Source organism: Suillus fuscotomentosus, assembly GCF_016647785.1.
Source record: "Suillus fuscotomentosus strain FC203 chromosome Unknown F5891scaffold_160, whole genome shotgun sequence".
NCBI lineage: Eukaryota > Fungi > Basidiomycota > Agaricomycetes > Boletales > Suillaceae > Suillus > Suillus fuscotomentosus.
This window is the reverse complement of record NW_024539672.1, coordinates 40883-68625: the sequence shown is the minus strand read 5'-3', so window position 1 is coordinate 68625 and position 27743 is coordinate 40883. Positions and strand designations below refer to the sequence as shown.

The 27743-nt window shown below is 43.8% G+C and overlaps 7 protein-coding genes across 7 annotated transcripts; 6 read left to right on the top strand and 1 right to left on the bottom strand.

Annotated features, from left to right (window-relative positions):
- Positions 1-671: 671 nt before the first annotated feature.
- F5891DRAFT_1198691 (uncharacterized protein) lies at positions 672-941 on the bottom strand (the record flags this gene model as incomplete). Its single annotated transcript, XM_041368661.1, has 2 exons — positions 672-734; positions 792-941. The coding sequence occupies 2 exons, from the start codon at positions 939-941 to the stop codon at positions 672-674; spliced, it is 213 nt and encodes a 70-aa protein (XP_041217435.1).
- Positions 942-1102: 161 nt separating this feature from the next.
- Positions 1103-2068, top strand: F5891DRAFT_1198690 (uncharacterized protein; the record flags this gene model as incomplete). The annotated part of the gene is made up of 3 exons (XM_041368660.1): positions 1103-1549; positions 1604-1894; positions 1946-2068. The coding sequence occupies 3 exons, from the start codon at positions 1103-1105 to the stop codon at positions 2066-2068; spliced, it is 861 nt and encodes a 286-aa protein (XP_041217434.1).
- Positions 2069-3647: 1579 nt separating this feature from the next.
- On the top strand, positions 3648-3932 carry F5891DRAFT_965534 (uncharacterized protein; the record flags this gene model as incomplete). The annotated part of the gene is made up of 1 exon (XM_041376175.1): positions 3648-3932. A coding segment is annotated over one exon (285 nt), but the record flags the coding sequence as incomplete, so codon positions are not given.
- Positions 3933-7008: 3076 nt separating this feature from the next.
- F5891DRAFT_987430 (uncharacterized protein) lies at positions 7009-8023 on the top strand (the record flags this gene model as incomplete). Its single annotated transcript, XM_041377904.1, has 3 exons — positions 7009-7439; positions 7487-7611; positions 7662-8023. The coding sequence occupies 3 exons, from the start codon at positions 7009-7011 to the stop codon at positions 8021-8023; spliced, it is 918 nt and encodes a 305-aa protein (XP_041217432.1).
- Positions 8024-8203: 180 nt separating this feature from the next.
- On the top strand, positions 8204-8822 carry F5891DRAFT_1198688 (uncharacterized protein; the record flags this gene model as incomplete). The annotated part of the gene is made up of 2 exons (XM_041368659.1): positions 8204-8413; positions 8481-8822. 2 exons carry the CDS (start codon positions 8204-8206, stop codon positions 8820-8822), a joined length of 552 nt encoding a protein of 183 aa, XP_041217431.1.
- A 168-nt stretch (positions 8823-8990) lies between these two features.
- Positions 8991-10895, top strand: F5891DRAFT_1198687 (uncharacterized protein; the record flags this gene model as incomplete). The annotated part of the gene is made up of 3 exons (XM_041368658.1): positions 8991-9792; positions 10018-10178; positions 10227-10895. The coding sequence occupies 3 exons, from the start codon at positions 8991-8993 to the stop codon at positions 10893-10895; spliced, it is 1632 nt and encodes a 543-aa protein (XP_041217430.1).
- An 8338-nt stretch (positions 10896-19233) lies between these two features.
- F5891DRAFT_1198682 (uncharacterized protein) lies at positions 19234-21367 on the top strand (the record flags this gene model as incomplete). Its single annotated transcript, XM_041368657.1, has 11 exons — positions 19234-19287; positions 19333-19825; positions 19878-20005; positions 20058-20105; positions 20155-20209; positions 20245-20300; positions 20359-20500; positions 20551-20588; positions 20644-20829; positions 21080-21261; positions 21310-21367. 11 exons carry the CDS (start codon positions 19234-19236, stop codon positions 21365-21367), a joined length of 1440 nt encoding a protein of 479 aa, XP_041217429.1.
- Positions 21368-27743: the final 6376 nt, after the last annotated feature.

Genomic DNA, 27743 nt, shown 5'->3' with positions numbered 1-27743 from the left:
AGTGACAGACTCTACAGTTCCATCAGGGTCCCAGCGCACTCGGACCACAAGGCATCCAGCCACTCGCAGTTCTACATGGCCTACAGAACTGTGCAGCACAATTCAATTTGTGTACTATTAATGTAGTACTAGTACTTTGATAATTCAATTACAATGCATTTTTGAAATTTTTTCCAAGTCCAGTCAAATCTCAGAGGCAGCTAAGTCCAGTTTTGACCTTGTTCATTTTGAACGTTTAAATTCAAACACAATAATTACAATAAGACAACATCTATTGCGCAATACATTTGGATATTTATATACTACATGCGTGGTATAACAGTAAATAGACGCGATAGGGTTGGCATTCAGAAAGCCTCGTCTCCGAGTCATTAATCCAACTAGACCTTGATGTGATGACATCCAAGCGATTCTATATATATATAAATTAGTGCTACCAGTGTGAGGTAGCATGCATTTGTAGGAACTTACCTTGAAAACCACTTGGCATGTGTCCATGATGAGAAAGACCATGTGTTTTGAATGCAATCTGCATGTGGCCTATTCCTACATCCACCTTGGCGAGTTTTTGCTGTGAAATGTGGGATTTACATATGCTCCAAGAGACTGGCCATGACTTTGTGTTCACAGGGCAAGCAGTCAGCAAGCATCTTCTCTGCATTTAAAACATCTTATTTGGCCTTTGTGAGGTCCATGATGAGGTTTGCTTCAAGATCATCGATATCATGGATCATCTATAAAAGGTTGAAGAGCATTGTCTAGTACATAGTAAACTACTATGAGTTACTCACCATCGACCCGATAGCATCCACTACTTCATACAAGTCAGAGATAGCACAAGATGGACACAGAGGGTTAATGCCTGCATAACAATGAATGGGACGATGTGAAGTTGATGAGATATCACTTATATTAAGATGGACTGGTTTGCCATTTGACATGGCATGTAGAAAATGTGAGTACTAGTACTGTCATGTTGATTCCAAAAATGCAACTTAATGTTCTCACGGTGCTTTGGCTTACATCCAATCTATCTATGTCATACCAGTGTCCATCATGCAGCAAAAGCAACTTCCAAGACCACAGTGCTGTTGCTTGACACATGAGCCAGCCTCGCTCTGGCTGTAACAGTTGGTTAGAGGATCTTATTAACTTGCATTCAGCATCCATTTGTGCTGCCACCTCCATAGATATGGACCATGAGCTGAATATCCCTGACTTGAACTTAGATGTTGACCCCAAGCTTGATGAGCCTGTATTTGGACACCCAAGTTGGGATGAGGGATTTCAAGGTGGTGGTGGCGAGGGCGATAGTCAGGTTGACGGGCCAACTGACTCAGGCTTCACCAACTGGTATCCTGAACCCCCTCAAACATATGGCAAGGGCTATACATTCCTCGATCTGTTTCATTCTGACAAGAACAGTGTGTACCGTGTCACAAATCATTATTACCCATTTAGTGACCGGAAAGAGTGGGAGGTTGCATTGTGGTTACTGCATTCAGGGTTGAGCATGGCAAAGATCAACAGCTTTCTTTCACTCGAGATGGTCAGTTTTAAACTTTTTCGTTGCATTCACCATTCTGACAAGTATTCCGTTAAGATAAAAAGTCTTCCATTATCGTTTTGGTCAGCCAAGGAACTACATAGTCAAGCTGAAACACTACCCAGTGGACCACACTGGTTGTCCCAAGTCATCCCTACAGTACATCCGACAAAATCACCTGTCATTTTGTATTGGCGCAATCCCCTGGAGTGCATCATGAGTATTTTAAATCACCCTTTCTTTCACGATCAGATAGATTGTATGCCTCGCAGGGTGTATACTACAGCGCAGCGATTGTGTCGTGTGTACTCTGAATGGATGACCGCTGATGACAGATGGAACATGCAGGTGCATTTTTCTTTCTTTCTATGTGTTGCTGTACTTACTTTTTCCAAATAGTCAGCCCTGACAAGAGGTGCAACACTCCTTGGGACAATTTTGTCATCTGACAAGACCAATATCTCCATAATGACGGGTGACAGAGTCACACATCCCCTCCTCATCCGCTGTCTTGTTACTTAAGGGTCTTATATGAAAGTTGTGTATAATGACAACACAATTATACATGGTGAAGACTTCTTGCCAGTCCTTAAGTCCACGGTCTCTGACTTTTCTACTTCATGGGAGGTAACATGGTGAGTTCTTGGGAGGATTTAGTTTATTGTCCTCTTCTTGTATAGTCTTACATATATGAAGTGTTGTGGAATGTTCTGTGTTCTGGATAATTCGTTAGGTTTGTTTCAGCCTAGTAGGTCGTGTTTCAACCTATGAAAGTCTGTTTCAACTTTGTCATCCTTAGATATGTGTCTCACTTTCTATTGAAAGAGAGGGTCTTATGTATACACGTAAAGCTTAGAATGAGAGCTGTTCAATGATTATATAGTTAACCCCTGTAAGGTAATATATAACCTAGAGTAAGAAAACGATAACGAAAGTTATATAGTCAACCCCTGTAAGGTAGTATATAACTTGGAGTAGATAATGATATCTTAGATTACCTCAAGGCACTTATGTTGGCCTGCACTTTAAGTCTTAGTGATCTCACATGGTTTGAGATAAGAGTCAAGTGAGAGGATTGTATTTCATGGGTGAAAATGGGGTCCTTTTATACCTTTTGGGAACCCCCTTACTAAGCATGATTAATCAGATGGATTGGTAAGAATGTGGCTTACAAACCAGGTGATGAATCAGCTTATTACTAAGTACATTACAGATACAGTGTAATCTTACAAAGAAATTACAAACCATGACAAACCATGACTAAACATGTTGAGTCATGTTAAATGTTGTTACAAACCAGAATATTTCCCAGTCACATGATGTGATGACAAATAAAATCTGGTGGCTGAAAGAAGCCAAATAAAAATAAACAGTCAGAAATAAATAGAGATACAAAACTTGGTGGCTGAAAGAAGCCAAATAAAAATAAACAATGAGAAATAAACAGAAAGTCACATGCTTGATACAAATACAAGTTAAAAATAAGTCTGAAAAGTGAGAAATAAAATACAAGACAATGAACCAAAGGAAAATGGAGAAGTAACTTAGTGACAGAGGGCTAGACAGTCTCTCATATCTTCCTTATCACTCTCTATATATATCTGACATGGTATGAATCACATACCATGCATGACACCGCCTTGCTAATATACACATGTCCACGCGGCTCAAATCATCATCTAACACTTCCGTTCTTACCGCTCTCCTCCCCATACCAAAATTTATTTATAAAAAAAATGTATGTGAGGTGTACTCGAAGATAGCCTAATCCATGAATGCTTGAATATCATGCTATGTCCTCTCAAGCAGGCTGCTCGCAAAGGAGTCATGTTGTCTGATCCTGTTGGACACAGTCGATACTGTTTCACACCGCTTGCAAGCTACATACATCATTGATACTCCGGAGGCCATGATGCTGGCTAGTGTTGGTGGGAAAACCTCTCCAGTCACTATGGCCATATATAAGCAGTTCGGAGACTCTTTCCGTCATGAGCCTCGGGCCAAATCAACTACACTGGCCCAGCTGCGCATCATTCGGACAAGGGCTGATCTGAATGATATCAAAGCATGCTTTCATGAAGCCTAGAAGTTTTGCTTAAATGGCATATCTGAACCATTCTTCGAGGATTGGGTGCTTTCTGAACCCTCTCATTTCCTTACTCCTGAGACACTCCATCACATTCATCAAGAGTTCTATGACCACAATGTGAAGTGGCTCATTTGTGCAGTGGGGGATGCTGAACTTGATTTTCGCTTTTCTGTGCTACAGCCCATCACAGGGTTTCACCATTTTCAGGGCAGCATTACAAAGCTCAAACAAGTTACAGGGCTTGCTCAGTGTGACATCCAGCGCTCAATCATTGCAGTTAGTGCAGATGCAGTGTAGGGAATGATTCCTGGCTAGGCTTGCAGAGGCTGTTTTACCTATAGTTATGTTTGCACCTTAGCTTACATAAAAAAGGAACCTTTTCACCAGTTTCACTATGAGCCAGAGTACTCAGCAGTTTTCTATGATATCTCCTCTTCTCTGAGCTTTGAGCCTGGTCCAGAAACCCTTTAGGGTCGAATAGCAGCTAGGTTCTGCAAGACCCAACACATTGTTCAGTATACACCATCTGAATTGTTGTATCCACAGTGGTGTAGGACTGGAAGTCCTTGTAGCCTTGTAAAGGCTATTTTTGCAGTATCCCCCAGCATCCTATTGCTTTACTATGTGAAGTGCAGCTTACCCGCGACCCATGCACATTGGTCACTACTTTCTCACGATGTCCGCAGTGTTCCCGCATGCGCACACAACCGCGTGCAGCCACACTTTCCTGCACTTCATCAGCTGACATTTCGCACTATCCAGGAGCATCCATCCATTGTCCTACCAACCCAATGGTACATTATTTCATCATTATATTTGCTTATTGGACCATTTTCGCATCGCACCACTTCTATTTGGTCATAGACCCTTATTTACATATAGCTTTACATACCTTACTCGGAAGTGCTGTAGAGACTTGTGCCTCTCAATGCCAGATATATGGCCTTATTATCCACTAAAATTCCTACATATACCAGCTCTTGTCCAAAGGACTTGTCATTCACACTCTCGCATGTGCACCCCACGTATGCGCCCCACTCGCGCTGTTTGCGCGCGTCCCTTTAGGCCTCCACGCTCCCATTGTCTGTCCATTCGTCCCATGTCCTTGCTGATTTACTGGTGCGTTATTCTCATCTCTTTCATTGAATTAACGAACTTTCGGTCCGACATCCACACTTACATATATAGAATCTATTTAAACTTAGATAATATTTAGAGTTGATATGGTTACTCGGTTCGGGTCCACGCTCGGAAGTGCACCGCATAGCATAATCTCTCTTCTTAAATAGAGGGAGGGCTCTTTCGGTTCTGGTACTTACTTTCCCCTTATCTCAGTATACTGCAAAAGTGTATAGTGCACCTCCTTGTTTGAAATCTGATTATACTTTTCCATTGACCAACACTCGGGCTTCTACTACTCCTTAAGGAGTCCTTTCTCTTATTGCTCGGAACGCGCCTTCGCTACGCGCGCACGCCCCTCAAACCTCTCACTCACGTGCGCATCATGCGCGTTACCTTCTCGCACCTGCTAGCGCCCGCCTAGCTCATAGAGTTTCCCTCCATTTTATCACTGAGGAACTTCTCTCAGTAGTTGTCCTTTGGGTCGAGTCATTGTCTCGTATCCTGGTCTTGCTGTAGAACCCCCATTAGTTTTTAGAGCTTTCACCTATAGTCAAGATTCCTCACCTTCAGTGCGTTGGCTCGGCTCCGTATGACAGCACTTAGCATTATACTTAAGTGGCAGCAGTACATATTATTCAGTAGCTTGGTTTTCTGGATGTTCCAGTAGCAACTCCCTTTAGCCTACAGTTAGTAGCTATTGGCAATCCGTATCTGTTTACCACCCGCACCGCATCTGTTACTGTTCTGCTTTACATCTATTTCCATCATCTATCATCTCTATTATCATCTGAACCACCCACGCTGCAGCCACACTTTCCCTAGCTGTATCTATAATATTGTGAGGTCGCGCGTTGCCTAGTCTGCTATTCTTGAGACGACAAGTGCGTTCGACCCTAGGGGAAGTGAGTGCAGCAAGGATCTAGAAGTGTGCGCTGAAGCGAAGCGCGAGAAAGTGCAGGTGCGCAAGGCGCGGGAACACGCGCGCGTATTAGCGCGAAGCGCGGGAAAGCGTGCACGTGCGTGCGGAAATGAGAAGGAGTAAGCTTAAGTGAGGATATGATGTAAGATAAGAGAAGAGAGGTGCCAAGTGCAGACAAATAGATTCTCAACTATGATTTTCTAGGTAGTAAGTAGTAGGTAAAGTTAGAGGTCAAGTTCAGTGGTAAAAAGTAGTTTTGAAAGTAAGTTGTACTATGTCCTGCTGGCGCTTATATAGCGCGCCTAAGCGTGGTCATGCGGAGCCGAAGCGCTACCGAGTAGGTATGTAAAGATATATATAAGTAAGGGTCCATTATAAAAATAGAGGTGGAATGATATGCTAATAAAAGAAATGGAAATATACGCACTAGAGGGCTTGGTGGACAGTGGATGGATGCTTCTGGATGGCTGGCGCTATAGGGCGCTCAAGCGCGGGAACGCGCGCATATACATCGCGAAGCACGGGAAGTGTGCAGGCATGGCGCGCATTGCGCGGGAAAGCTGCGCCTCATATAGGAATAGCTGTGGACAGTACACAGAGTGGTGCTGCGAGTTTGTGCTGTATACTCCCTAGTGGGAATTGCCATATCACGCCATGAGAGGCATGATTCTCTACAGTGCCTTTGGCTATCAGCTGCCGCTTCGTTCCTGCGTGCCCACCCGCCGCTTTCCCGCACTTCACATCGGCCGCTAAGCAGCACCTTCGGCACTCGTCACTGGGCCTTTGCTGCACTAGCTTCCCCTTTAGGGTCGAACGCACTTGTTCTGCAAGTATAGCAGACTAGGTGTTGGACGACCTACAACATAAAGATATCAGTTTGGAGCATATAGCACCACATTGAGTTGTAAACCTACAGCGGTTCCTAGCGCAGTGGTCACTGCCATCTGAGCTCTAATGGACTTCTGTTATCTCGTGCAGTCACCTCAAATTGACAACATCAATCTTGAGCGCATTTCTGCAGCTCTCAAAGTGTTTCATGCCAACAAAGATTCAATTTTAGCTGGTGGATTTTGGTGTGGTCAGTGTGGTGCAATCATCGATAACTGGTATATCCTGAAGATTTAGCTTATGCAGAGCATAGTTCCAAGTATCCGAAACAGCAGAGTTATCATGCAATGGACTGCTGACACTACAAAACATGCACACATCACCAAAATCAAGGATCCCACATGCTCGAGCAACAACCATGACTATGATTTACAGATCTGTTGACATCTGGACCACACTGACAAATGCCGTCGCTTCGAACTCGCCACAAATCTGCTGGACAATATGCCAGGCTTGAAGCAACAGGTTAACACAGATCATGGTGATGCTGTTGATGATGACGTTGATTTTGATGTCGACAACAATCATGACATCCCAGCAGAGCTTCTTGCGACCATTGGATGTCCCGGCCATTCATGTCCCATCACCAATCACTTTGCAATTGCGAAGCTCCTCCAGTACAGGGAGGTGGGAACAGTCCCTGTGCCATTGCACTTGTTCTCTGTCAGACACACATCATTTCATCTCGCCTATGCCCCATCCATCAGAAACATTTCTGTTGACGATGCTGCTCTCAAGTTTGGCCTTCCTGACCTACAACCAGCCATCACTGACTTTCTCAGTCGTGAAGCTGCTCATGGGCAGGATTTTGTTCACACCATTGGGGGGCTAGGAGAGCTAGACCTACTGCTCCACTTCCGTTCAAAAAGCTCCAAGTCTGGTTCAAGCTTTGATTGCAGGATACTGATTTTCATGATGTTAGTATCATATGGCCTGCCCAGACCCTGAATTGTTCACCACCTTCTGACATCTGGACCTATGGCCGGTATGATCCAGTCATCATTAACAACGATGTGAAATGCGCATGGCCCATTAATGGTCTTTATGGTACGTTCTGCTCTTCTTCTATACTTCCTATTTTCATTATCAAATACCAGGCCACACTGTTGGTGAAATAAGGCTTATTATGTGTCCTGTTGGCAAGGCTGGTACAAATTGGTCGCAGAAGGACCATTTCCTTACCTATGTTTATCGCTTTGACTTCATTCCGCAAGGTAGAAGTGATTGTGAGCTGAGTACGCAACTGCACATACTCAAACGAGCAATGTGTTCAAATGATACTCGGGTGGGTGACATTGTACCAGTCATGCAGCTTAGGGCACCTGTCAACCTTATACCTTGTTTTGGTGCAAGTGCAGACCATTGTCTCACCCCACATAACAGTATGGAACATTCTTCAGAATTCTGGCTTAATAAATACTGGGATAAAAACACATTCCTCCCACTTTCCATGTACTAGCTTTTGTAGATATCGGTTTTTTCACTCCACACTATTTTCAGCATTAATCACTATTGGCTAGAAGTCGTTTTATTATTAGTTCACCTGAAATACTGAGCTTCATTGGCACTATGTGATACATGATAAGTGTCTGTCTCCAGCTGTCCCACCATTGTCATAATTAGCATAAACACCCAAAAAATGGCTTTCTTTTTCAGGACGGTTGACAATGGAATCAAACTTTCTTCCCTATTGTCCATCCCTGACATCAGCAATGTTCATGCCATGAATAAAATCACCTCTGATGAACCCAATCATTTGGTTACACACGAGGATCCACCAGAGGCATCACAACTGCTAGGACATTTGTTGTCTCACATCCTCCAGCCTTTCAAAATTCCTCTCCCCGATGTATCCAACCTCAGAATTCTCATTAAAAATCATTTATCCCAACAAACATGTCAGATTACAATATTAGGGCTTATCGCCAGATTCCCTAGTGCCACTGTACAACACTGCAACTTGCACTTGGAACTGGGATCTTCCAGTTAACCCTCCTGGAGATGAGTCAGACTTGAATACTGGGAGTGCTGGTAGTACTCCAGACCCAGAGGCTGCAGGGAGTGCCACTTACAAAGAAATCGTCGCATCCTTTATGAACACTCTTGCTGGCTGCTTATCAGCATTACAACCCCTGCTTGAATGCGAGTGCTATGCAACTCATACATGGAGTGCAGCCAGTGCTCACAAGGCATTGCCCGGCAGTGACATAAAGCATAAACCTGATCTCGTCCTCTCTGATGATATCACAGCAAGATGAGGAAACATCAGGGTATCCGGCGAGCTAACATACAGTCCTTACAAGCCTGCAATGTGGCTTGGGAAGGCTGCAGACACCCACACCTACCTTATGATGAGTGAACAGCCCTGGAGGCACTTCACGCTCATCTTATCATTCACTGATACATATCACCATCTCAGAGTCCTCATGTACGATCACTCTGGTGGCGCTGTATCTACTCACTTCGATATCTACCAGCAACCAGATCTGTTTTCTCATATTATCGCTGCTATCAATTTCGGCAGTCTAGAATGTGTTGGGTACAGTCCAACAGTCTCCTTCATGAAACATGTTTTGCCACCCCTTTCCATGGACATCCACCTCTATCGTCCAATCAATAATATTCCCACGTGGCGTAGCAGTTCAGCAGACCCTGATGCTTTCACCTCTGAATCTCTCGCTGAGCTGCTTGTTTCCGAGAGCCCGTCATCTGATGATCATCTCGAGTCTGTTGTCTCTGACTCTGAGGAACGCTCAAGTGAGGACTCGCTTGAAGGGAGCTCAAATGATATGACCACTCAATCATTGGCACACAAAGAACTCCTCCCCTCTCCCTCTCACATGCAACCTACTATGGTATCTAGTGCCCCCCTTCTTGGCCTCGTGTCCCAAATGTCCCAGGACCTGACAGAGAGTATATGTTCTGTCATGCCCCATCCTTCCCAATTTCCTCATTCTGTGTACTCACCTGAACCTTGCGGCAAGATCCGTGTAGGGGATAATATATATATCATCAAGAGAATTCTCTTCACAAGTTGGGGCCTCGTTGGCCATGGGACTATCTGCTATCTGGGCAGTTTGAATGAAGAGGACTACATTGTTAAGGACCACTGGGTTCTCGGCAAGCAGGACAACATCATCTTGAATGAGATCAAGATGCTCAAATTGATCCATGGTGTCCCTGGCATTCTGGAACTGGTAGATTATTGGCTCATCACAACATTAGCGGGTGAGGTCGACAACACTTGAAGTTATTGCAAAAGAGAACACCGGAGTACCCAGGGCACAAGTTGTACTCATGTCCGCCTTATCTTAAAACCATGTGCTCGCCCCCTCTACATGTTTTGAACGCTCAGAGGGTTGGTGAGAGCGCTAAGGGATATTGTGATCAGTAAGTGTCTGGTTGACTCAGAGCTGAACAAGAGTGCTGAATTGATGTCTCTTCTTTTACTAGTCCAGAAAACGGCAGTGGAGGAGCACAAGATTCTGCATTGTGATTGCAGTCTGAATAATGTGTTGATTCTGGACAATTTAGATATTAGCAAGGGGTTCCTTATTGACTGGGAATTTGCAGTACATATTACTGCAGATAATAAATATACCATTGGTGGTACAGTGAGTACATCATTTCATATCGAGTTCAAATATTAATTCACTTTCCAGGGCACGGTCCCCTTCATGTCATGCAGGCTTCTCAGCCAAGTTGCACTTCTGCAGCAACAGGCGAAGGCAGAAGCCGAGAACAAGAAGCTATCAAAAACTTGCAAGTCGAAATCAAAGCAAACCCTCAAAACCCCCCAAACCTCCTCATATTCTTTGGCATTGCCTGTTTCTCATGTGATCCAAGGTTACTCTGATGACCTTGAATCTCTCTTTTTCACATTCACTTGGGTTTGTATCAAGTTCAGTGGTCCCAATGGTGCAGTCCATCAGGAGCGCATGTCTAATTCATTGCTCAATCGCTTGACTAACCTTGACCTGGCATCATCCACTGCCTTCAAGATTACCTTCTTCGCGAACCCATTGGATGAAGAACGTCTTCTCAATGAATTTCACCCATACTTCAAGCCTCTCCTCCCCCTAGCAAAAGATTGGTGTGCAGCATTGAAGGATAACATGGTTCACCCCATTACCTTTGACACCATTCTTCACATACTCAACTCTCATCTCGATCAACTTCCCGATGATGAGGAGCTTCAATCTACTATGGCAATGCTGATGAAGTCTTCCACCATTCTCAATAGTACACCTAACTTGAAATGTGCTGCTTCAATATCTTTGCAGCCTAAAGGCCCAGGAACGCTAAAGCAGAAGAAATCAGATGATATCTGAGTCAGACCAGTGAATGTTTTTTTCATAATCAATATGTGTCATTGTGGTACTATCTCTTACATTGACTCATGATATGTATCATGTATTTCCAGAAAACTTTCATTGCTATTTTTCACCCGTACTACTACTGACATGTTATTTGCCTTGTGTCTGATTGACTCATTGTTTTGCTTATATAATATGTTGACTCAAATATTTGTATGACGTCTGAACTTTCTTTCATGCCTCACCACTCGTAAACCACGTAGCAGTACAACTGCGCATTGACTCAAAGGTGCGAACATTATCTCACTAACAGAGGCGTGGTCTTTGATTATCTCCATCAGCAATGCATCCTGCATACAATCAAGGTGAATACCAGCCACATGCTCATAGTACTTGAAGATGTATAATTTTTCTCAAGGTTGCCACTCAGATCCTTCTACCGAGATGGGTATATAATAATGAGTGATCAATTTTGTTTCTTGTCTTGCTGCTCTGTATTGCACCATGCCTCCTCATACAGTAGCCAGTCCTAAGAAGACAAGGTCCAAGCACAAAGCTTCGGACACTTCAAAGGCTACTTCACCAGAGAGGCATCGTGCTACAAACCTCTCCAAAGTTCCCAGCATACTGCTCGTGTCTCTCAGTGTAGAAGAGGAATGGGAAGTGGGGTTATATGATGGTATGAGATAAACTCAAGTAGTCCTCGATGAGCGAGATATACATTGGCCCAAGGGGATTGCTACTGAGAAGGTTCCTCTAAGTGTATATGTGGAGGGAAACACTGGACCAGGCGCTTGGTCAAGCCTGGTAAGGCACACGACGATGAGCGAAGCGCTAGCAAGCAAAAGTGACATGGAGTGCTCGATGGGCAATGGCAGGCGACAATAAGTGACAATGCGCAACTTATAACGGAAGCGCGCACTGAGCAGAAGTGGTGCATGTGAGTGGGTGGTGGAGCGTAGCGACTCTTGATGAGTCAGAAAACTAACTGGCAGAATTTCTAGTAATGTACGGCGGTGGGCGCTCATATTGTACTTAGATACTTTAAGAGATATGAAGGAAACTTAGACTTAGAGTCCAACGATGTGCAGGCAGAAAGATAGTCATTATACAGTTTAGACGCGCATATTTATACTAAGTAATACTAAGTGCTGTCAAGCGCTAAAGCAAACTGAGAAGCGAAACAGATATGAAATAATATGTAATAAGGGTCCATAATGGAAAACATATGAGATATGATCATAAGTGCCGGAGATATGTCAGAATTAATGAAAATAGAATCGGAATATGCACCGATGAACTGAACAGACATGGAATGGATGGACGGAGGACGGGCGACGGAACCGTAGATGCGCACGCCAATGCGCGACCGAAGCACTCATGCGCGCGAGCAGCCAATGAAGCGCTGGAGTACACTGGGTGAGATATGAGTTGTGCTGTATTAGGAAGTGATTGGAACAATGGGAATTTAGATCCCTGCAAGCCCACAGAGATATTAGTCTCTACATCGGTCTCACTGAAGTTGATGCTACAGACACTGCTCCTCAACATTCTGGCCGTTCTAATGCAGGAACAGGGGTGTCACGAGTTCCAAATACAAACCATTATTCGTTCCTTAATTCTAAGTCCTTTAAGCGCCCAGTCACAGCGCCTGTTCCTAAGAATATGTTTACTGTTGAAGAAGTTCCTATTATTGCGTCTATTGTAGAATTACCAGAGTCACGTGATCGATCGGACAATGCCGAAGATGTTGACGTCATGCCTCGCAACACTCTTGGAATGTTCCAGAGTCTTACTGCGGCTGCGGCACATGTTATGACATCATAGTTATATATAGAATCGTACGATACCTTTAATTATTCTGATTGGTTAGTTAGTTCATACTCAGTTTCGATCTCAGTTTCAATATGTGTATATAGGTAGATCGTCGTAGTCAGTAGTTCTTTAGTTCAAACCTCTTGTATCTCCAAGTGAGCAATCCAAGACGTACCTGCTGCCTTATCCTCTTTGTGATTATCTTGTTGTTTGAGTCCTAGTCTCTGCCCTGCGTTAATTCGTTTAAGGGGTTGTGACATTAGGTTTGAACTATAGGAGACTCCGACTCTCGCGTTACACTCTCGCATCTCCTTCTCTTTCGCCTGGTCGTGTTGGTAGTCATCACACCATCAGCCGAAACAGAACCGTTATACTTTTGCCCGGCCTAAACCGCCGCGACTTTTTGATTTCATCCCTTTGCTCATTTGAGCACATTTCTTTACCTATCATCTTTCGTAGTTAGTAGTCCTATACCAGGCCCTGTCTTACCGCAGCCGCCAGTATATGGAGGTGTTCATGACATTAGGCGTGTCACTGCAACTTTGAGTGCTGGCCCAAAACCCTGCCTGCTCAACGTTACTATAGTTTCATTTTACCTATCCTTTTCTTCATACGCACGTAGGCATTCGTTTCGAGTCAATAGCGGAACTGTCTAGACGACAAACCGTGCTTTCGACCTACGAGGATTTAGCGACATACCCTAGTGAGACTCGCACTTGTAAGCTTCGGCTGGAAGAGTGATAACTTGTCCTAGGCTTGTACCCTCAGAACGGAGATTGCATTGTCCCTAGTTTTTCCCACTCGATCGAGTATAGTTACGTATCCTTTTTAGTTAGTATTAGGGAAGCATCGGTTGGGTTGATTAAAGAACCCTTCGATCCTGAAGTACGTGGTAGATCCGATCAGATATCGGGGACCGCTTCAGTTTTCCATCACATAACTTTCTTCTTTTCACCATCATTCCTTTTTGGAAGAGCCCTTACGAGCAGCTCTTCAACAGACATCAGTGAATCGGGTTCCAGAACACAACTGGCACTATGTCTGAATTACCAAACTCTCCTACGCAACCTGCACAGACGGTGATATTACCATCTAGTCCACAAGAAATTGTCGACTACATTCACATGTCACTTGCGAACCAAGCGGACAGCTTCAGGGTCAGAATAGCGGAACTAGAAGCCAAGAATTTAGCTCTAGAAGAAGCAAACAGACTCCTGGGCGTACGCCTGGAAATGCAAGAAGATGAGACCGTGAAAATACAGTCTCAACAACCATCATTCGGCTCTGCAGGAGCTAGCCTACTTTCATCGAACTCTTCCCCTTCCATCAAATACTCCAAACCCCAAGACTTCACTGGAGAAAAGGACTCCATAGAACTCATGGTCTGGATATCCCAAGTAGCGCTATACACGGCGCAATGGCCCAACATCCAAGAAGGCCAAAGAATTGGAGTAATGCTCTCCTTCATGAAAGGCACTGCAGCCAAATGGGCGCAACCTTACATCACTAAACTTGGAAAGACCGGAGACGAGAAGTTGACCGTGGAGAAATTCCTGGAAGACTTAGAAGCCATGTGGGGGCAAGAAGATCGTGAAGGAAAAGCGATCAGAGAACTGGAATCCCTTAGACAAGGATCTTCCTCAGTTCCAGAGTACGCGGCCGCTTTCAGACAAAAGGCCGCACACACTTCATTTTCCGACTATGACCAGAGACAGAAGTTCAGAATGGGACTTCAAGACCGTGTCAAAATACAGCTTGCTCATGTCTGTTACGAGGACAAAAACACCATGAAGAAACTGGTGGAACATGCGATCCAAATCGGACGCAACTTCGAAGAGCTAGACGCGGACAAGAAGAAGACGACCTGGTGGACCCCTAAACAAGGCCCCAGGACCCCTGAATACAAACCTGGTCCAAGCAGGGAAAGCGACGCTATGGACGTCGACGCCAACAAGCAGCGAGGTGCTCCAAAACCTCAAGGAAGGACTGGATCCTTCAAATGCTACCGCTGTGGAGGCGAAGGCCATATGGCTAGAAACTGCAAAGACGCAGTCGCACCAAAGGTGCAGGTGAAGGCTACTACAGTGCCAAAAGAAGAAGACCCTATCCCGAGTTGGTTCAAAGCTTGGGTCAGCTCCAAGGAAGGCAAGGGTTTTTAGAAGGGTCGAAGTCAAAGTCTGCGAACTTAGACCCGAACAATCGTTTCTCCATCCTATCTACGTTCTCGGATGTATCAGAAGTATATATTAAATCCAAATCTGAACATTTTTACATTCCGATCACGTTGAAGGGAAAGAACCGACAAGCAGATGTGAAAGCACTGGTAGATTGCGGTGCATCGACATTATTTATTAGCGAGAAGTTTGTGAAAAAGAACGAAGTCCGGTGCCATAAATTATTAAGGCCCATTCCGGTTAAAAATATTGATGGCTCGTTAAATGCCGCTGGATCGATGACTCATTACGCTGAATTAGGTCTAAAGATTGGTGACCATGTTGAAGACCAAGCAGCCTTCATGGTTATGGACTTAGGAAGCGATGATGTTATTATTGGCATAGATTGGCTAAGATATCACAACCCGGAAATAGATTGGAACGCTGGACGTTTTGCACTTTCTCGTTGCCCGGTTAAATGTATTACTAAAAAAGAACAAAGACAAAAAAATAAAGAAAAAAGAAAAGAACAAAAAAAGATAGAAGAAGTGCCAGATCTGATTCCCACAGAAGAGGATGACGAAGAAGACATGGCGATGAAGAGGGTGACAGTTGAGGAAATAGAAGACGAAGAGTATCCTGGAGAATGGATCAAGTATAAAGCCTCGGTTGCCACGGAGCAGAAGGTTGCAGAAGAAGCAATGAAGGTGAAGAAATCGGTCGAAGAGATGGTTCCCGATTGGCTTCACGAGTACCTGGGAGTTTTCTCAGAAGAAGAATCTAAGCGCTTCCCTGAAAGAAAGAAATGGGATCATGCGATAGATCTTAAAGATGATGGCGATCTTCTGCCAAATGCGAAACCCTACCCCTTGTCACCTAAGGAGATGGACACCTTGAAAGATTGGTTAAAAACCGAAACTGCACTGGGACGTATTAGAGATTCACAATCTCCAGTAGCAGCACCTTTCTTCTTTGTGGCCAAAAAAGATGGCAAGTTAAGACCGGTGATGGACTATAGAAAGCTCAATGAGAAGACAGTTAAAAATGCATATCCGCTACCGAGATCTCAAGATTTGATTGATGCTTTAACCGGTGCCACGATGTACTCCAAGATGGATGTAAGATGGGGGTACAATAATATTCGCATGAAAAAAGGAGATGAGTGGAAGGCGGCCTTCAAAACGCCGTTTGGTCACCATGAACCAACCGTGATGTACTTCGGTTTAACAAACTCCCCTGCCACGTTTCAAACCATGATGAACGAGATATTCAGAGATTTAATTGATGGAAAGACCGTAGTTGTCTATATCGATGATATCCTCGTGTTCACAAATGGCAATAGGGAGCAACACCGAAAAGTTGTACGAGAGGTACTAAAACGACTAAAAGAGAACGATCTGTATCTGAAGCCTGAAAAGTGTAGCTTCGAACAGACAGAAGTCGAGTTCCTCGGGTTGATAGTGGAGAAGGGTGGTGTTCGAATGGACCCTGTGAAAGTAGAAGGAGTAATGAAATGGCCTGTACCCAAATGTGTTAAAGATATACAAGCATTTATGGGCTTCGCCAACTTCTACAGAAGATTTATCTTCGGGTTCTCAGACATCGCTAGACCAATGAATGATTTACTACGGAAAGATGTCAAATGGGATTGGACGGAGAAACAGCAAGATGCTTTTGATGAACTGAAGTCAAGGTTTACATCAGCTCCGATCCTAGTAATGCCTGACGTTGAGAAGAAAATGAAAATAGAAACCGATGCTTCTGATTACGCAACTGGAGCGGTTCTATCTCAACTGATGGAAGATGACCTATGGCACCCCGTGGCGTATTACTCTAAATCAATGAACGATGCAGAAAGAAATTATGACATCCATGACAAAGAGTTACTCGCAATCATTCGAGCGTTGGAGGAGTGGAGGCACTATGTGCAGGGAAAACCTCATCATGTGGAGATCTGGACGGATCATAAGAATCTCGAGTACTTTATGACGAGCCAAAAGTTGACAAGAAGGCAAGCCAGATGGAGTCTGTTCCTGGTGGAGTATGAATTTACACTCCAACATAAGCCTGGTGTAGTCAATGATAAGGCCGATAAGCTTTCTCGGAGAGAAGACCACAGAGGGGGGGTAGAAAACGACAATTCTGATCGTATTTTGTTAAAACCGGAGTTTTTTTACTGTAAAAGCTGCTAAAAGAGGTCAAGTTCTAGTGCAAGGAGAAAAACAATTGCTGAGAAAGATAAGGCAATGCACAGAACGAGAGCCCGAAGTCGCTAAAGCGCTACAAACACTAAAAGCAGCACCGGTACAATTGCGTAGAGGAGTCGAAGAGTGGAATGTGGAGGATGGATTGGTGTTATTCTGAGGACTGGTTTACGTTCCAAATGATAAGGAGATCCGTCGAGAGATATTGGAGTTGTTTCACGACTCTCCACCGGCTGGACACCCTGGACGTGCCAAAACCTTAGAATTGATTTCCAGAAATTATTGGTGGCCTTCAATGACGAAGTATGTCCACGATTACGTAGATGGCTGTGATAGATGCAGAGCAACGAAGATTCACCCAACGCAACCACATGGTCTGCTTAAACCAAATGAAATACCAGCGGGACCTTGGCAATCAATCACTTGTGATTTGATAGTAGATTTGCCTAAAAGCGAAGGGTTCGATTCTATTTTTGTTGTCGTTGATCGATACACGAAACAAACGCACATCATGCCTACGAAAAAGGAAGTTGACGCTCGAGGAATCGCGAAACTTTTCTTAGATAACGTATGGAAACACCATGGAACTCCGAAACAGGTGATATCGGACAGAGGAACACAATTCGTCTCCAAGTTTATGGGACAAGTGTCGAAACGCCTAGGCATAAAATGGAACATGTCAACGGCTTATCATCCTCAGACAGACGGACAAACAGAGAGAATCAACCAAGAAGTAGAGCAATATCTGAGAATGTTCACGTCTTACCGCCAAAACGATTGGGTAGACTGGCTTCCGATAGCAGAATTCGCTCACAATAACTCTGTCACTGTAACGGGTCATAGTCCATTCAAAGTACTCTACGGATACGATCCAGAGTTTACTTTTTCACCAATTTCCAATTCTAAAGTACCTGCAGCTGATGAACGAGTGGATGTAATGAAAGAGGCGAAGGAAGACGCAGAAAGTATGCTGCAAATGGCGAATGAGCGGATGAAGAGATTCTACGATAGAGGAGTAAAAGACGCACCACAATTCAAGAAAGGAGATCTGGTCTGGCTCAATGCCAAAAATATCCGTCAAAAAAGACCAAATAAGAAACTCTCCGATCGACGACTTGGTCCGTTTGAAGTGCTAGAGAAGACGGGTGATGTAAATTACCGCCTGAACCTTCCAGCAAAATATCAGATTCATCCGGTATTCCACGTAGAATTACTCACTCCGCATTTCCCCTCGACCTTAGTCCAAAGACTTCCACATCATCGTCCGCCGCCAGAGATCTTATCAGAAGGCGATTCCGAATGGATAGTACGAAAAGTCCTAGACTTGAGACTGCACAGATCAAAACTCCAATACCTAGTAGAGTGGGAAGGATATCCGATAGAAGAAGCGACATGGGAACCTGAGGAAAATCTTGAGAATGCACGGTTGAAAGTTCAAGAATTTCACCGGCAAAATCCAAAGGCATTAAATCCCCGCAAAATTAACAAATCGGTGTTCGAAACCCAAGAGTTTTTGGAATGGCGCAAGAAGTTTATTCGTCCTAGTTTCATTCGCGATGACGCTCATCCTAGAGAGGGGGTAATGTCACGAGTTCCAAATACAAACCATTATTCGTTCCTTAATTCTAAGTCCTTTAAGCGCCCAGTCACAGCGCCTGTTCCTAAGAATATGTTTACTGTTGAAGAAGTTCCTATTATTGCGTCTATTGTAGAATTACCAGAGTCACGTGATCGATCGGACAATGCCGAAGATGTTGACGTCATGCCTCGCAACACTCTTGGAATGTTCCAGAGTCTTACTGCGGCTGCGGCACATGTTATGACATCATAGTTATATATAGAATCGTACGATACCTTTAATTATTCTGATTGGTTAGTTAGTTCATACTCAGTTTCGATCTCAGTTTCAATATGTGTATATAGGTAGATCGTCGTAGTCAGTAGTTCTTTAGTTCAAACCTCTTGTATCTCCAAGTGAGCAATCCAAGACGTACCTGCTGCCTTATCCTCTTTGTGATTATCTTGTTGTTTGAGTCCTAGTCTCTGCCCTGCGTTAATTCGTTTAAGGGGTTGTGACAAGGGGGTAGGAACACCCAGCTGGAGAAAATCGGGGTAACTTTAGAGTCTCAGTCCCGGAATCGGAAACCTAAGGGTGCTACATCTCTTAGCACACTCAACCCCATGAATCCTCAGGCTCCAGAACCACCTCGTAGAGGCCAGAAGAGTTGTCCAAAGGTATAACACTACTTTTGTTATGGATAGTGCTAATTGCACATTTAGGTGCAGCCTCCACCATACAGTCCTGAGTCCATGAACCTCGATGTCAGTACTCTAGTTCCCAGCTTTTCATCGCAGAAAGGCGGTGGGAGGTTCGGATTTGCAGCTTCGACCACCACACCCATTGTTCCTCCTGGTGTGGAGCCCAGTCCTCAAGCCTCTAACGACTCATACCTCGCTATGGGAATGAAGGTTACCAAAAAACGCAATATGAATGCTCTTATTGATTATGCTCAGAGTTCCCAACATCCACTTACTGCTACCTTGTCAGAGCACAACCTGGACCCAGCCCTATGCAAGGAGGATGGCATTAGCCAAACACTTTGTGCAAGACTGGTAGGATCTGACCTGGAGGATAGTGAATCCGGCAGTAGCGCTACTGACATTGATGACATTGATGATGCAGAAGATGAAGAAGACAGAGACGAAGGAGATAATAATGAGTCACAGCAGTTTGGTTGGGGGGAGGCTCATCGATGGCACAAAGAACACCCAGGTAAGAATTTCATGTCCAAAGTACTTTCACTGACTGAGTCTTATATCTATAGGATTTTCAGCTGAAGAACTACCCACTCAGGCTCAAATTGCTCGCCCTCTCATGCCAGAGTTCAAATTCCAATACTCATGCGATGAAGATGACGACACTTCCCAGATGCATCTCAACAACACCAACCAGGTATGACTTTCATTATTTATTTGATCACGCTCCCAGTTTCTCGCCTTCTCAGTCTCTTGGCACCTTGCCAGGAGTACAGAGGGAACAATTGAGCCCTAAGGTGAGGGTGCAAATTTGTTTTAGATCAAACTCATGGTTCTTTCTTGTAGACTACTACCTCGAACTTCCCTGATGATGTATTGAAGTGCCATCACAATAAAAACAGTCAGCCCCACCTTCCTGACCCTGAATCACTCCAGTTGCTGAATCAAGTGGCGGAGTTGGTCGAGAACCAAGAAATCCAAGGGATCTGAAAGTGGGCCGAGGCCTGACCAACTGGCTTGGTATGGGCCACGCTGAAAATTTTCCTGGAGGAGGTTAAAGGAGAGTGTCATGCTCAGCATGCCCTGGAAAACCCTTTCCCACCTTTAGTCAAGGGGATGCTGAGAACCATCTCTGAGGTTCTAGTTTCAGTTTTGGTCACATGGGACAAGAGTGGTAGACAATTTGAGGCTGGTATGTGCTCTTTTTTTTGCCGAATTAATCCATTTCATACCTTGGTGCAGGGGTTTGGCCGGAGCAGCAGTACAATATGACATGGTTGGTATGTGGATTATTTACGTTTATGCTGATGCCTCGCTGATGTGTTTGTACTGAAGTTGTACAACGACCTGTTGACTTGGCGATCAGATCTAAAGAAAACTGCAATAAGCATTGCACCATTATCCTACTCACTTTTGCCTCCACCTTCCGTTCCTCCTCAACAACATGCAACTTGGGTCGAAAGGGCCACTAAAGATTTACTCAAGGGTGGTTCATTTTTATGGTTCAGAACAGACCAAAATGTAAGTGACCTTGTACTAATCGCAACCTCACTCACAACAAAATTGACAGGGGAAAACAAGGAATTTGGCCCATCCTGCCCTCCATGATACCTGCATAGCCTTTTTTTTACACAGGGCCTTACCAGATTTCATGGAGGCAACCAGAGAAGTTCTGCACACAATTACCCATATTGTGTTTGGCTTTAGTTGCCACAGTGGTAATGTGTTCTCTCCCTGATGTTGTGCTCATGTGTTGATTTTTCCTCTACAGTTCCACTGCGTTTTTGATGGTTTCAAGAAGAACAGGAACAGTAAATGTTATCCTAATTTTTCCTCGAAGGAATACTCTCCCATCTACCACAAATTGATCCAAATTATCAAAGACACTCTCAAGGACGACTATCATGGCCCTAGATTGTTAGCACAACTTCGAGAATGGGCAGAAGCTGAATGGTGAGTTATTTTTGTCCCGAAAACTTTAAATTGATTTCATTCATACAGGGCTGAAAATATCAAGCTTGACAGTGGCGCAGCAAAGACGAAACACAATGATCTCTAGGTCATCCTAGACTAACTCTTTGTATTCTGTGCCTGAATTGCAGCTCTCCGCCACTCTTAGTTGTACTCCACACCATTTCTCTTGATCTGTTGCATCCGCTACTAGTATTATGCGCTTTCGTGTTTTTGCATTCAAGAATCAATATATATTATCTGCGGCTATTTATTGTACAGAGTGAATAGTAAGCTCAAGTAAGGTGTACAGGGAGCATTGTCTGCACAATTTCTGTTCCTTGAGTGATCTGTGAGGGTCTGTACAGACATGGACAGAGGAAACCAGGACTATTTGAGAGTCATTTGATGCTCACTGGGCATGTCTGTGGGCATCTGTACAGAGATTGACAGAAAATTCTGCCACTGTGGCAAGCTAGGTAGTAGGGACCAAGCTAGGGAGCTGGGATACTGTACAGCTCTGTACAGACCATTTTAGTTTGCTGATGTAGGCCACTGGCTCCACTAAAGGAGGTGGCAATGAGGATTGTGCAAGGCATATTAGCCATGCCAAGTGATGTGCCAGTGTAACACACAGGTCAGCACTGGGCACATATCCAGTCAAAATGACATCTTACATTCCTCGACACACTTCCGATCTTCTGAAAGTTCTGCGTGCTTGTTCAAGTTATCCATCCATTTCCAAGGCCTTTTTAGCTTTTCTGGTCCTCCGTACCATGTCCTGTCCTTGTCTGTTTGACTTTGCTGGTGCGTTTTTCACTTTGTTATCTGTTATTGATTATGTCTAGGGGCACATACATTGAAAACCTTTGCTAATATGTATAGATATGCACCTCATGCATTATTACATGTATATCTTCATAGCAGCTCGCCTTGAGTCTTATTACATTCGGATGTCTTATCTCGCTACAGTTTTCGCCTATGCAGATTCTGGACTTTCATGCAGTAGGATATAATCTGGCTTGCTAAATACTTGCAAGGCACTTCACTTCTCTGGCTACAAGTCATAGTTAGTAGAGTCACTTTCGGATTTTAGTACTTCATGCAATTGATCTTTGTTCATTTGGAACAATTGTTTGGCCTGACCGCTGCCATTTTGCTATTGAATTCCTTAAGTCTTTCAATGGACTTCGCTAGTTATACTACACAAAGTTCTATACTTCAACAAATTGCCATATTCTATACCAAAAACCTTACTGTTTCATTGGAAGCTCACCGGAAGCTTCATGCAACCTCGGACCTTCATTTCTTGATGTCAGACCCCAACCAGACGCTTCAGACAACTCATCGGACACTTCAGACAATTCTTCGGAACTCTGAACGTACTTGAGTATCTTTTCCTTCTCTCTCCTTCAATCTTAACAAGATATCCCTTGCATTTTATATCAAGAGATAATCCTACAGGCAGTCTCTTTGGGATGAACATCTCACTCACACTTTGAGTCTTAAGGTAACACCTTTTATATAGCCCACCAGGAATCAACTCTTTACACCAGGCATCAGCCAAAGGAGGCAAAGGGACAGGCCCTGAGTTCAGGGTTTGGGAGGACCCAAAGGATGAGGCTGCTAATGAGCACACTTGTCCAAATTACCCTGGTGTAAATAAAGTTAAACTTGACTAATTGTCCTCGCTCAAGTCTTGTGGGGACACAGACGATGAGGATATAGCCAGAAAATGAGGACCCCATTGCGAGAACAAGGGGCCCCCATGAATTTGGATACAAACAAATCCAAACTCGAGACTGTACCTAATGTACAACACTATAATTCTAGCTATAAAGGGAGGGAAGGAGGGTCGAGATAAAGGTAGGAGAAATATTATATTAGTATGACTTTTGTAAAGAAATAGAAAGGGCCACAATACGATATAGTTAGATTAAAGCAAAGGGAACCAAAGGATCATGAATAGACCAGCCATTGAATACAAGAGCATGAAGAAGCACTGGATTTTTTCATATATAAATTCAAAACAAATCAGTTGACCAATGACCCATAGCTTGTATCTGATCTGCTGAGACTCCAGATGCTGCAAGTGAAGTAGCTTCACCCATCCATAAGGAGTGTCCCGATATAGAATTGGGAAATATAGCTTGTAGACGTCCCATGAACCACGCACGAGTAGGAATAGATCCATCACTATGCACCTACAGGAAGCTATGAAACGGAAACAAAGTGTCACGAGACGCAATGTATGAGAGGAAGGTGTTTTGGGGATCAGCAGACTCAGCATGTTGAATGACAATAGTATTTCCTTCAAATTGGACATCAGACTTGTGCTGTGGAAGGAGGAATGAGTGGTACATGTTGCACACGACCACTGAAGTGCATAAAGTTAGTTTACTGAAGGTTTGTAATGAATTGTTGTCCGGCCATACTAGTTCTCCCAGATGAAGAAGACCATAGAAGCTGTCAAAAGGCTGCACAAGGAACAGTAGGTCATCGTGACTATGAGGTCTAGGCCTCAATGCTATGACAGTTTCTAAGTTTGTCTGTAATAATGGAAGCTTTCGTCGAACAGATACTCCATAACATCACTTTGCACCTCGCAACATATGAGCAACAAGATGTGAACACCTGTTTTCCCGCACATGAGGATAAAATTCTTCTAGAAGGCTGCAGATTCCAGATAGGTAGTTATCCACTGAATGAGGGTTGATATGAGCTGCCATGAATGTAATGAACAGGGAGAGTGTGTCAACAGTTGAGTTGAGAGCGAGATGATGTAAGTCACAAAATGTGACATATGAATTGAGTGCTGAAGAGTATGTCTGATTTGTCAATCTGTTGAGACCTAGACCTAGATTAACAGAACACTTGTAAATGAGATGTTCCATTGGCCAGGCATCACAAAGTGGTTGCCTGGCCTCCACCCATGTATGAATCATTTTTTCATTACCCCCAGTGCATCCCGAGGTGGTTGAAAAGGGAAGATTCATAAACCAGGTGAGACTCAAATGGCATCAGCTGCCTGCCAACGAGAAAGGTGATCTGCGATGACATTCTCATTGCCTGAGATATGAAAGACTCAAAAGTCAACATGAAAGGCGAGAATGATTTCTACCATATCCATGAGAAGATGATTAAATCCTGGACCGCCTGATAGAGAGTTAAATAGATAGATGGAATTAAGACTGTCAGTCTAGACTGCCAGTTGACCATCTTGTGGGAGTGTGTAACAGTGTCATGAATTGCTGAGCTCACACAGAGAGCTTCAAAGAAGAAGATGTCATGTACAGGAGCTTTGGGAGGAAGGCTAGACTGAAATCTGAGATTCAAGGAAGGGTACCAGGACCCCAATCCAGAAGCATCGCAATAGACTTGAAGGACGTCCAGAGAAAGAGGTTGGAATCGCCAAGATACAGATTTCAGGAGATATACTCCATCAGAGCAGTCAAGATGGAAAGCCGCCCAAAGCAATTCATCAACAACACTTCAGTTAAGCCAGAGCATACCTTTAGAATTACTTTTCCCTCAGACCTTGGCATATACTGCCGAAAGGCCAGGACAAAGGAGTGGGCATACATTTAAAGCCCAGTTAAGCAACCCAGCGATATGCTCGAAATCTCTTAGCGACCTCTTTTTCTTATACTTCGCAAAGTCACGAAGCTCCTGAACTAATCCCTTCTTAGACTCCTCCTTTAATGAAATCTTGATCAGGTTGGGATCAACTTCCAAATCCAATTACCAGCAGCGGAGTGCCGAAGACTTGTTTCCGCTCCTCATGTGGGATGCCTAGCTCATCCCAGAGAAGAAGCAGAGTGACCATGTCCATAGGTAGCATTTTCTGATATTTGATGTAGAACATCATGTCATTGATTTTAGCAAATGAGAAGGAATTGTCGACATAGATAAAGGATTGATGAGTCGAACAAAAACAGCTAACCATATTACGAGCGACATGAAAGCATGAAAGATTCGTTGGGAGGCACGTCCTCTGAAGACATTCGTGTGATCAACACGATGTTCTCCTTCAAAGGAGACTACTTGTTTGATTTGCCAGAGAGGATGCATTGGCATATGATGATAAGCCTTGGATACATCTGCTTTCCAGATATGAAGTCGATCATTGGGATGAGTTCGTTGGTACTTGTGAATAGCATCTCCTAAATCTTGAATGTTGTCAAGAGTGACTCCAGCAATATCTTCCTTAGCTATCATAGAATTCAAAGAAAATTCACTGGCGCTATGATTGGTAACCAGATGAAACTTCCCGCCTTCTTTCGGAACTGCATGTATCGACATGCTGTACATTCTCAGAAGTAAGTCTGGACCAAAACTCAGTGAATATCTTCCAATGGACTCCTCTTTCAAGATCTGGTCTTGGAGGAACTTACATTCGGCATCCGTAGATGGTACTGGAGAAGGAATGTTCCAGGTGGTAGGATAGACGCCGACATGAGTGTCAGCCCAGGGCCAGAATCCTTCGTGTAGACCTTGACAGACCGAACGAATGACGGGCGGATTTGGATGATTCACAATAGTTAAGAGTGTTTCAAAATGATTGACATTAATAGGAGTTGATACACGAAAGAGATGAGGGTGATTAGCAATGACCTGCACCAAACCGGTTCGGTGCATGGACGACCAATACTCTCTCATGAGTCATATACCCTGAAATACCACTATGAAACCATTTTCCCTTTTATCTGAAGTTGGACTGAGGCTAAAGGAATATTTTTTGCTTTTCTTTTTATTTTCCAAGTCTGTATACCAGCAGCCTGAATATTTTAGTACATTTAATTCTGCGATGAGTTTTGCTTAGTCAGCCATGATGATGACTCAGACAAAATCCCACACATGTCAGGTGACTGTGAAAAATATTTCCCACATATGTTGTCCTGGAAAAACATTAGTAAACCCCTAAATACTAGGCTCGCATCATTCTCACCCTTCAAACAAAGCAAAGCAAAGACAGCCACACACAGGATTCATGTCATGTGACACTTCTTACTCTCCTTCTGGATTTGTCATCAGGGGTTGGACAGGTCACATGACTTAGCAAAATACCCAATGACTCACTATGACTCCCTCTGAATATATGACTCACTATGACTCACTCTAGATACTTACTATGACTCACTATGACTCACCTTGCACATATGACTCATTATGACTCTTGATGACTCTTGAATACACTAGTAGCACAGCCACATTTATTGTGTATATAATGACCCCAGTTTTTGAAATAATAATAAGCGAACAGCAGCAGATAGTAGGGTGTTTTCAGCCCATCCAACACTAAGTTGTGAGTAAGGTGTGATAAGTGTCAGTACCAGTGTCAAGAACTGTCTTAAGACTAAGAGGAACATTCTCAAGAGACAGTAATACTGCAAGCTCATCATACTGAACGATCAGCTGTGAGCTCACTGTGTGCAACAACCAGCAAGCAAGGTACAGCCACAGTTATATTCTGATTTCTATTATTCTTTTTCTTTTCTTTTGCTTTCACCAATCTTTGGTGGTCTTTGTCCAGAAATATATTTCCAAAATATTTGTGTTGTCTCTACATCCACCTAAGACTCAGAAGTAGTATAGTGGGGAGACTTTAGGAATTGATAGTGAAGCTTGACCTCACTCATCTGAGTAGTGATACTGAGCCAAGATATTCTGTGCCTGCTAGGCTTTAGCCGTTGAAGAGGGGACTTGGTAGTAAACCCAAGGACGTCCATTCCTGAGTCTGTTTGAATACTCAAAGAAGAGTTCCTTGACAGCAGGTTCAATATTGAGCTAAGAGTTCTACAATAAAGCATTTGATTAGTCTTGACCTTTGATTCTACCTGTTTTGTGCTGAGGGGGTTTATCATTGTAATTCTGCACCATTTCTTTGGAGTATAGTTGGTACGAAGCACTGTTGTTGAAAGGGAACTTGAGGAAGAATCCCGTATATTCTTTTGGTCATTGCCATACTGTCGGGCTGACCATTGTTTGTTTGTTTTTCTGTCAAAGTCCATAGATTGGATTGACCATCGTATTACTGATCCTGCAGAAGTATCCTTAGCTGAACATACCTTGGGTAGTATACAACTAGCCACCCACGAATGACCACGTTATCAGTCATTGGTATTTGTCTGAATCGCTGACCGTGGAGATATTTGTTTTATAGGTGTTTATCTATAGATCATCTATCTAAGAAGATAGTGATGGTGTCAAGAGCTGCCTTGTTCTTGAATTCAGAGGACGGAGGGCAAGGTAAGGGCTCAGCCATCTCAGTCCATTGGGCTGTTCCGCTAACCATTTTGCCTTCCTCTCCCCAAATCATCCTTCTTCAAAAATGTTGTCTTCAGGCAATAGTTTCATTTAGAAACCTTTGCCATGGGGCAGTTGGACGTTTGGGAGCACCTGCTCCAAAAACATGAACTCCTTTCTCGCTATGAAAAACTTCCTGCTGGTTTTCGTCTTGGTTTTGACCTGCACTTGCCTCGTCT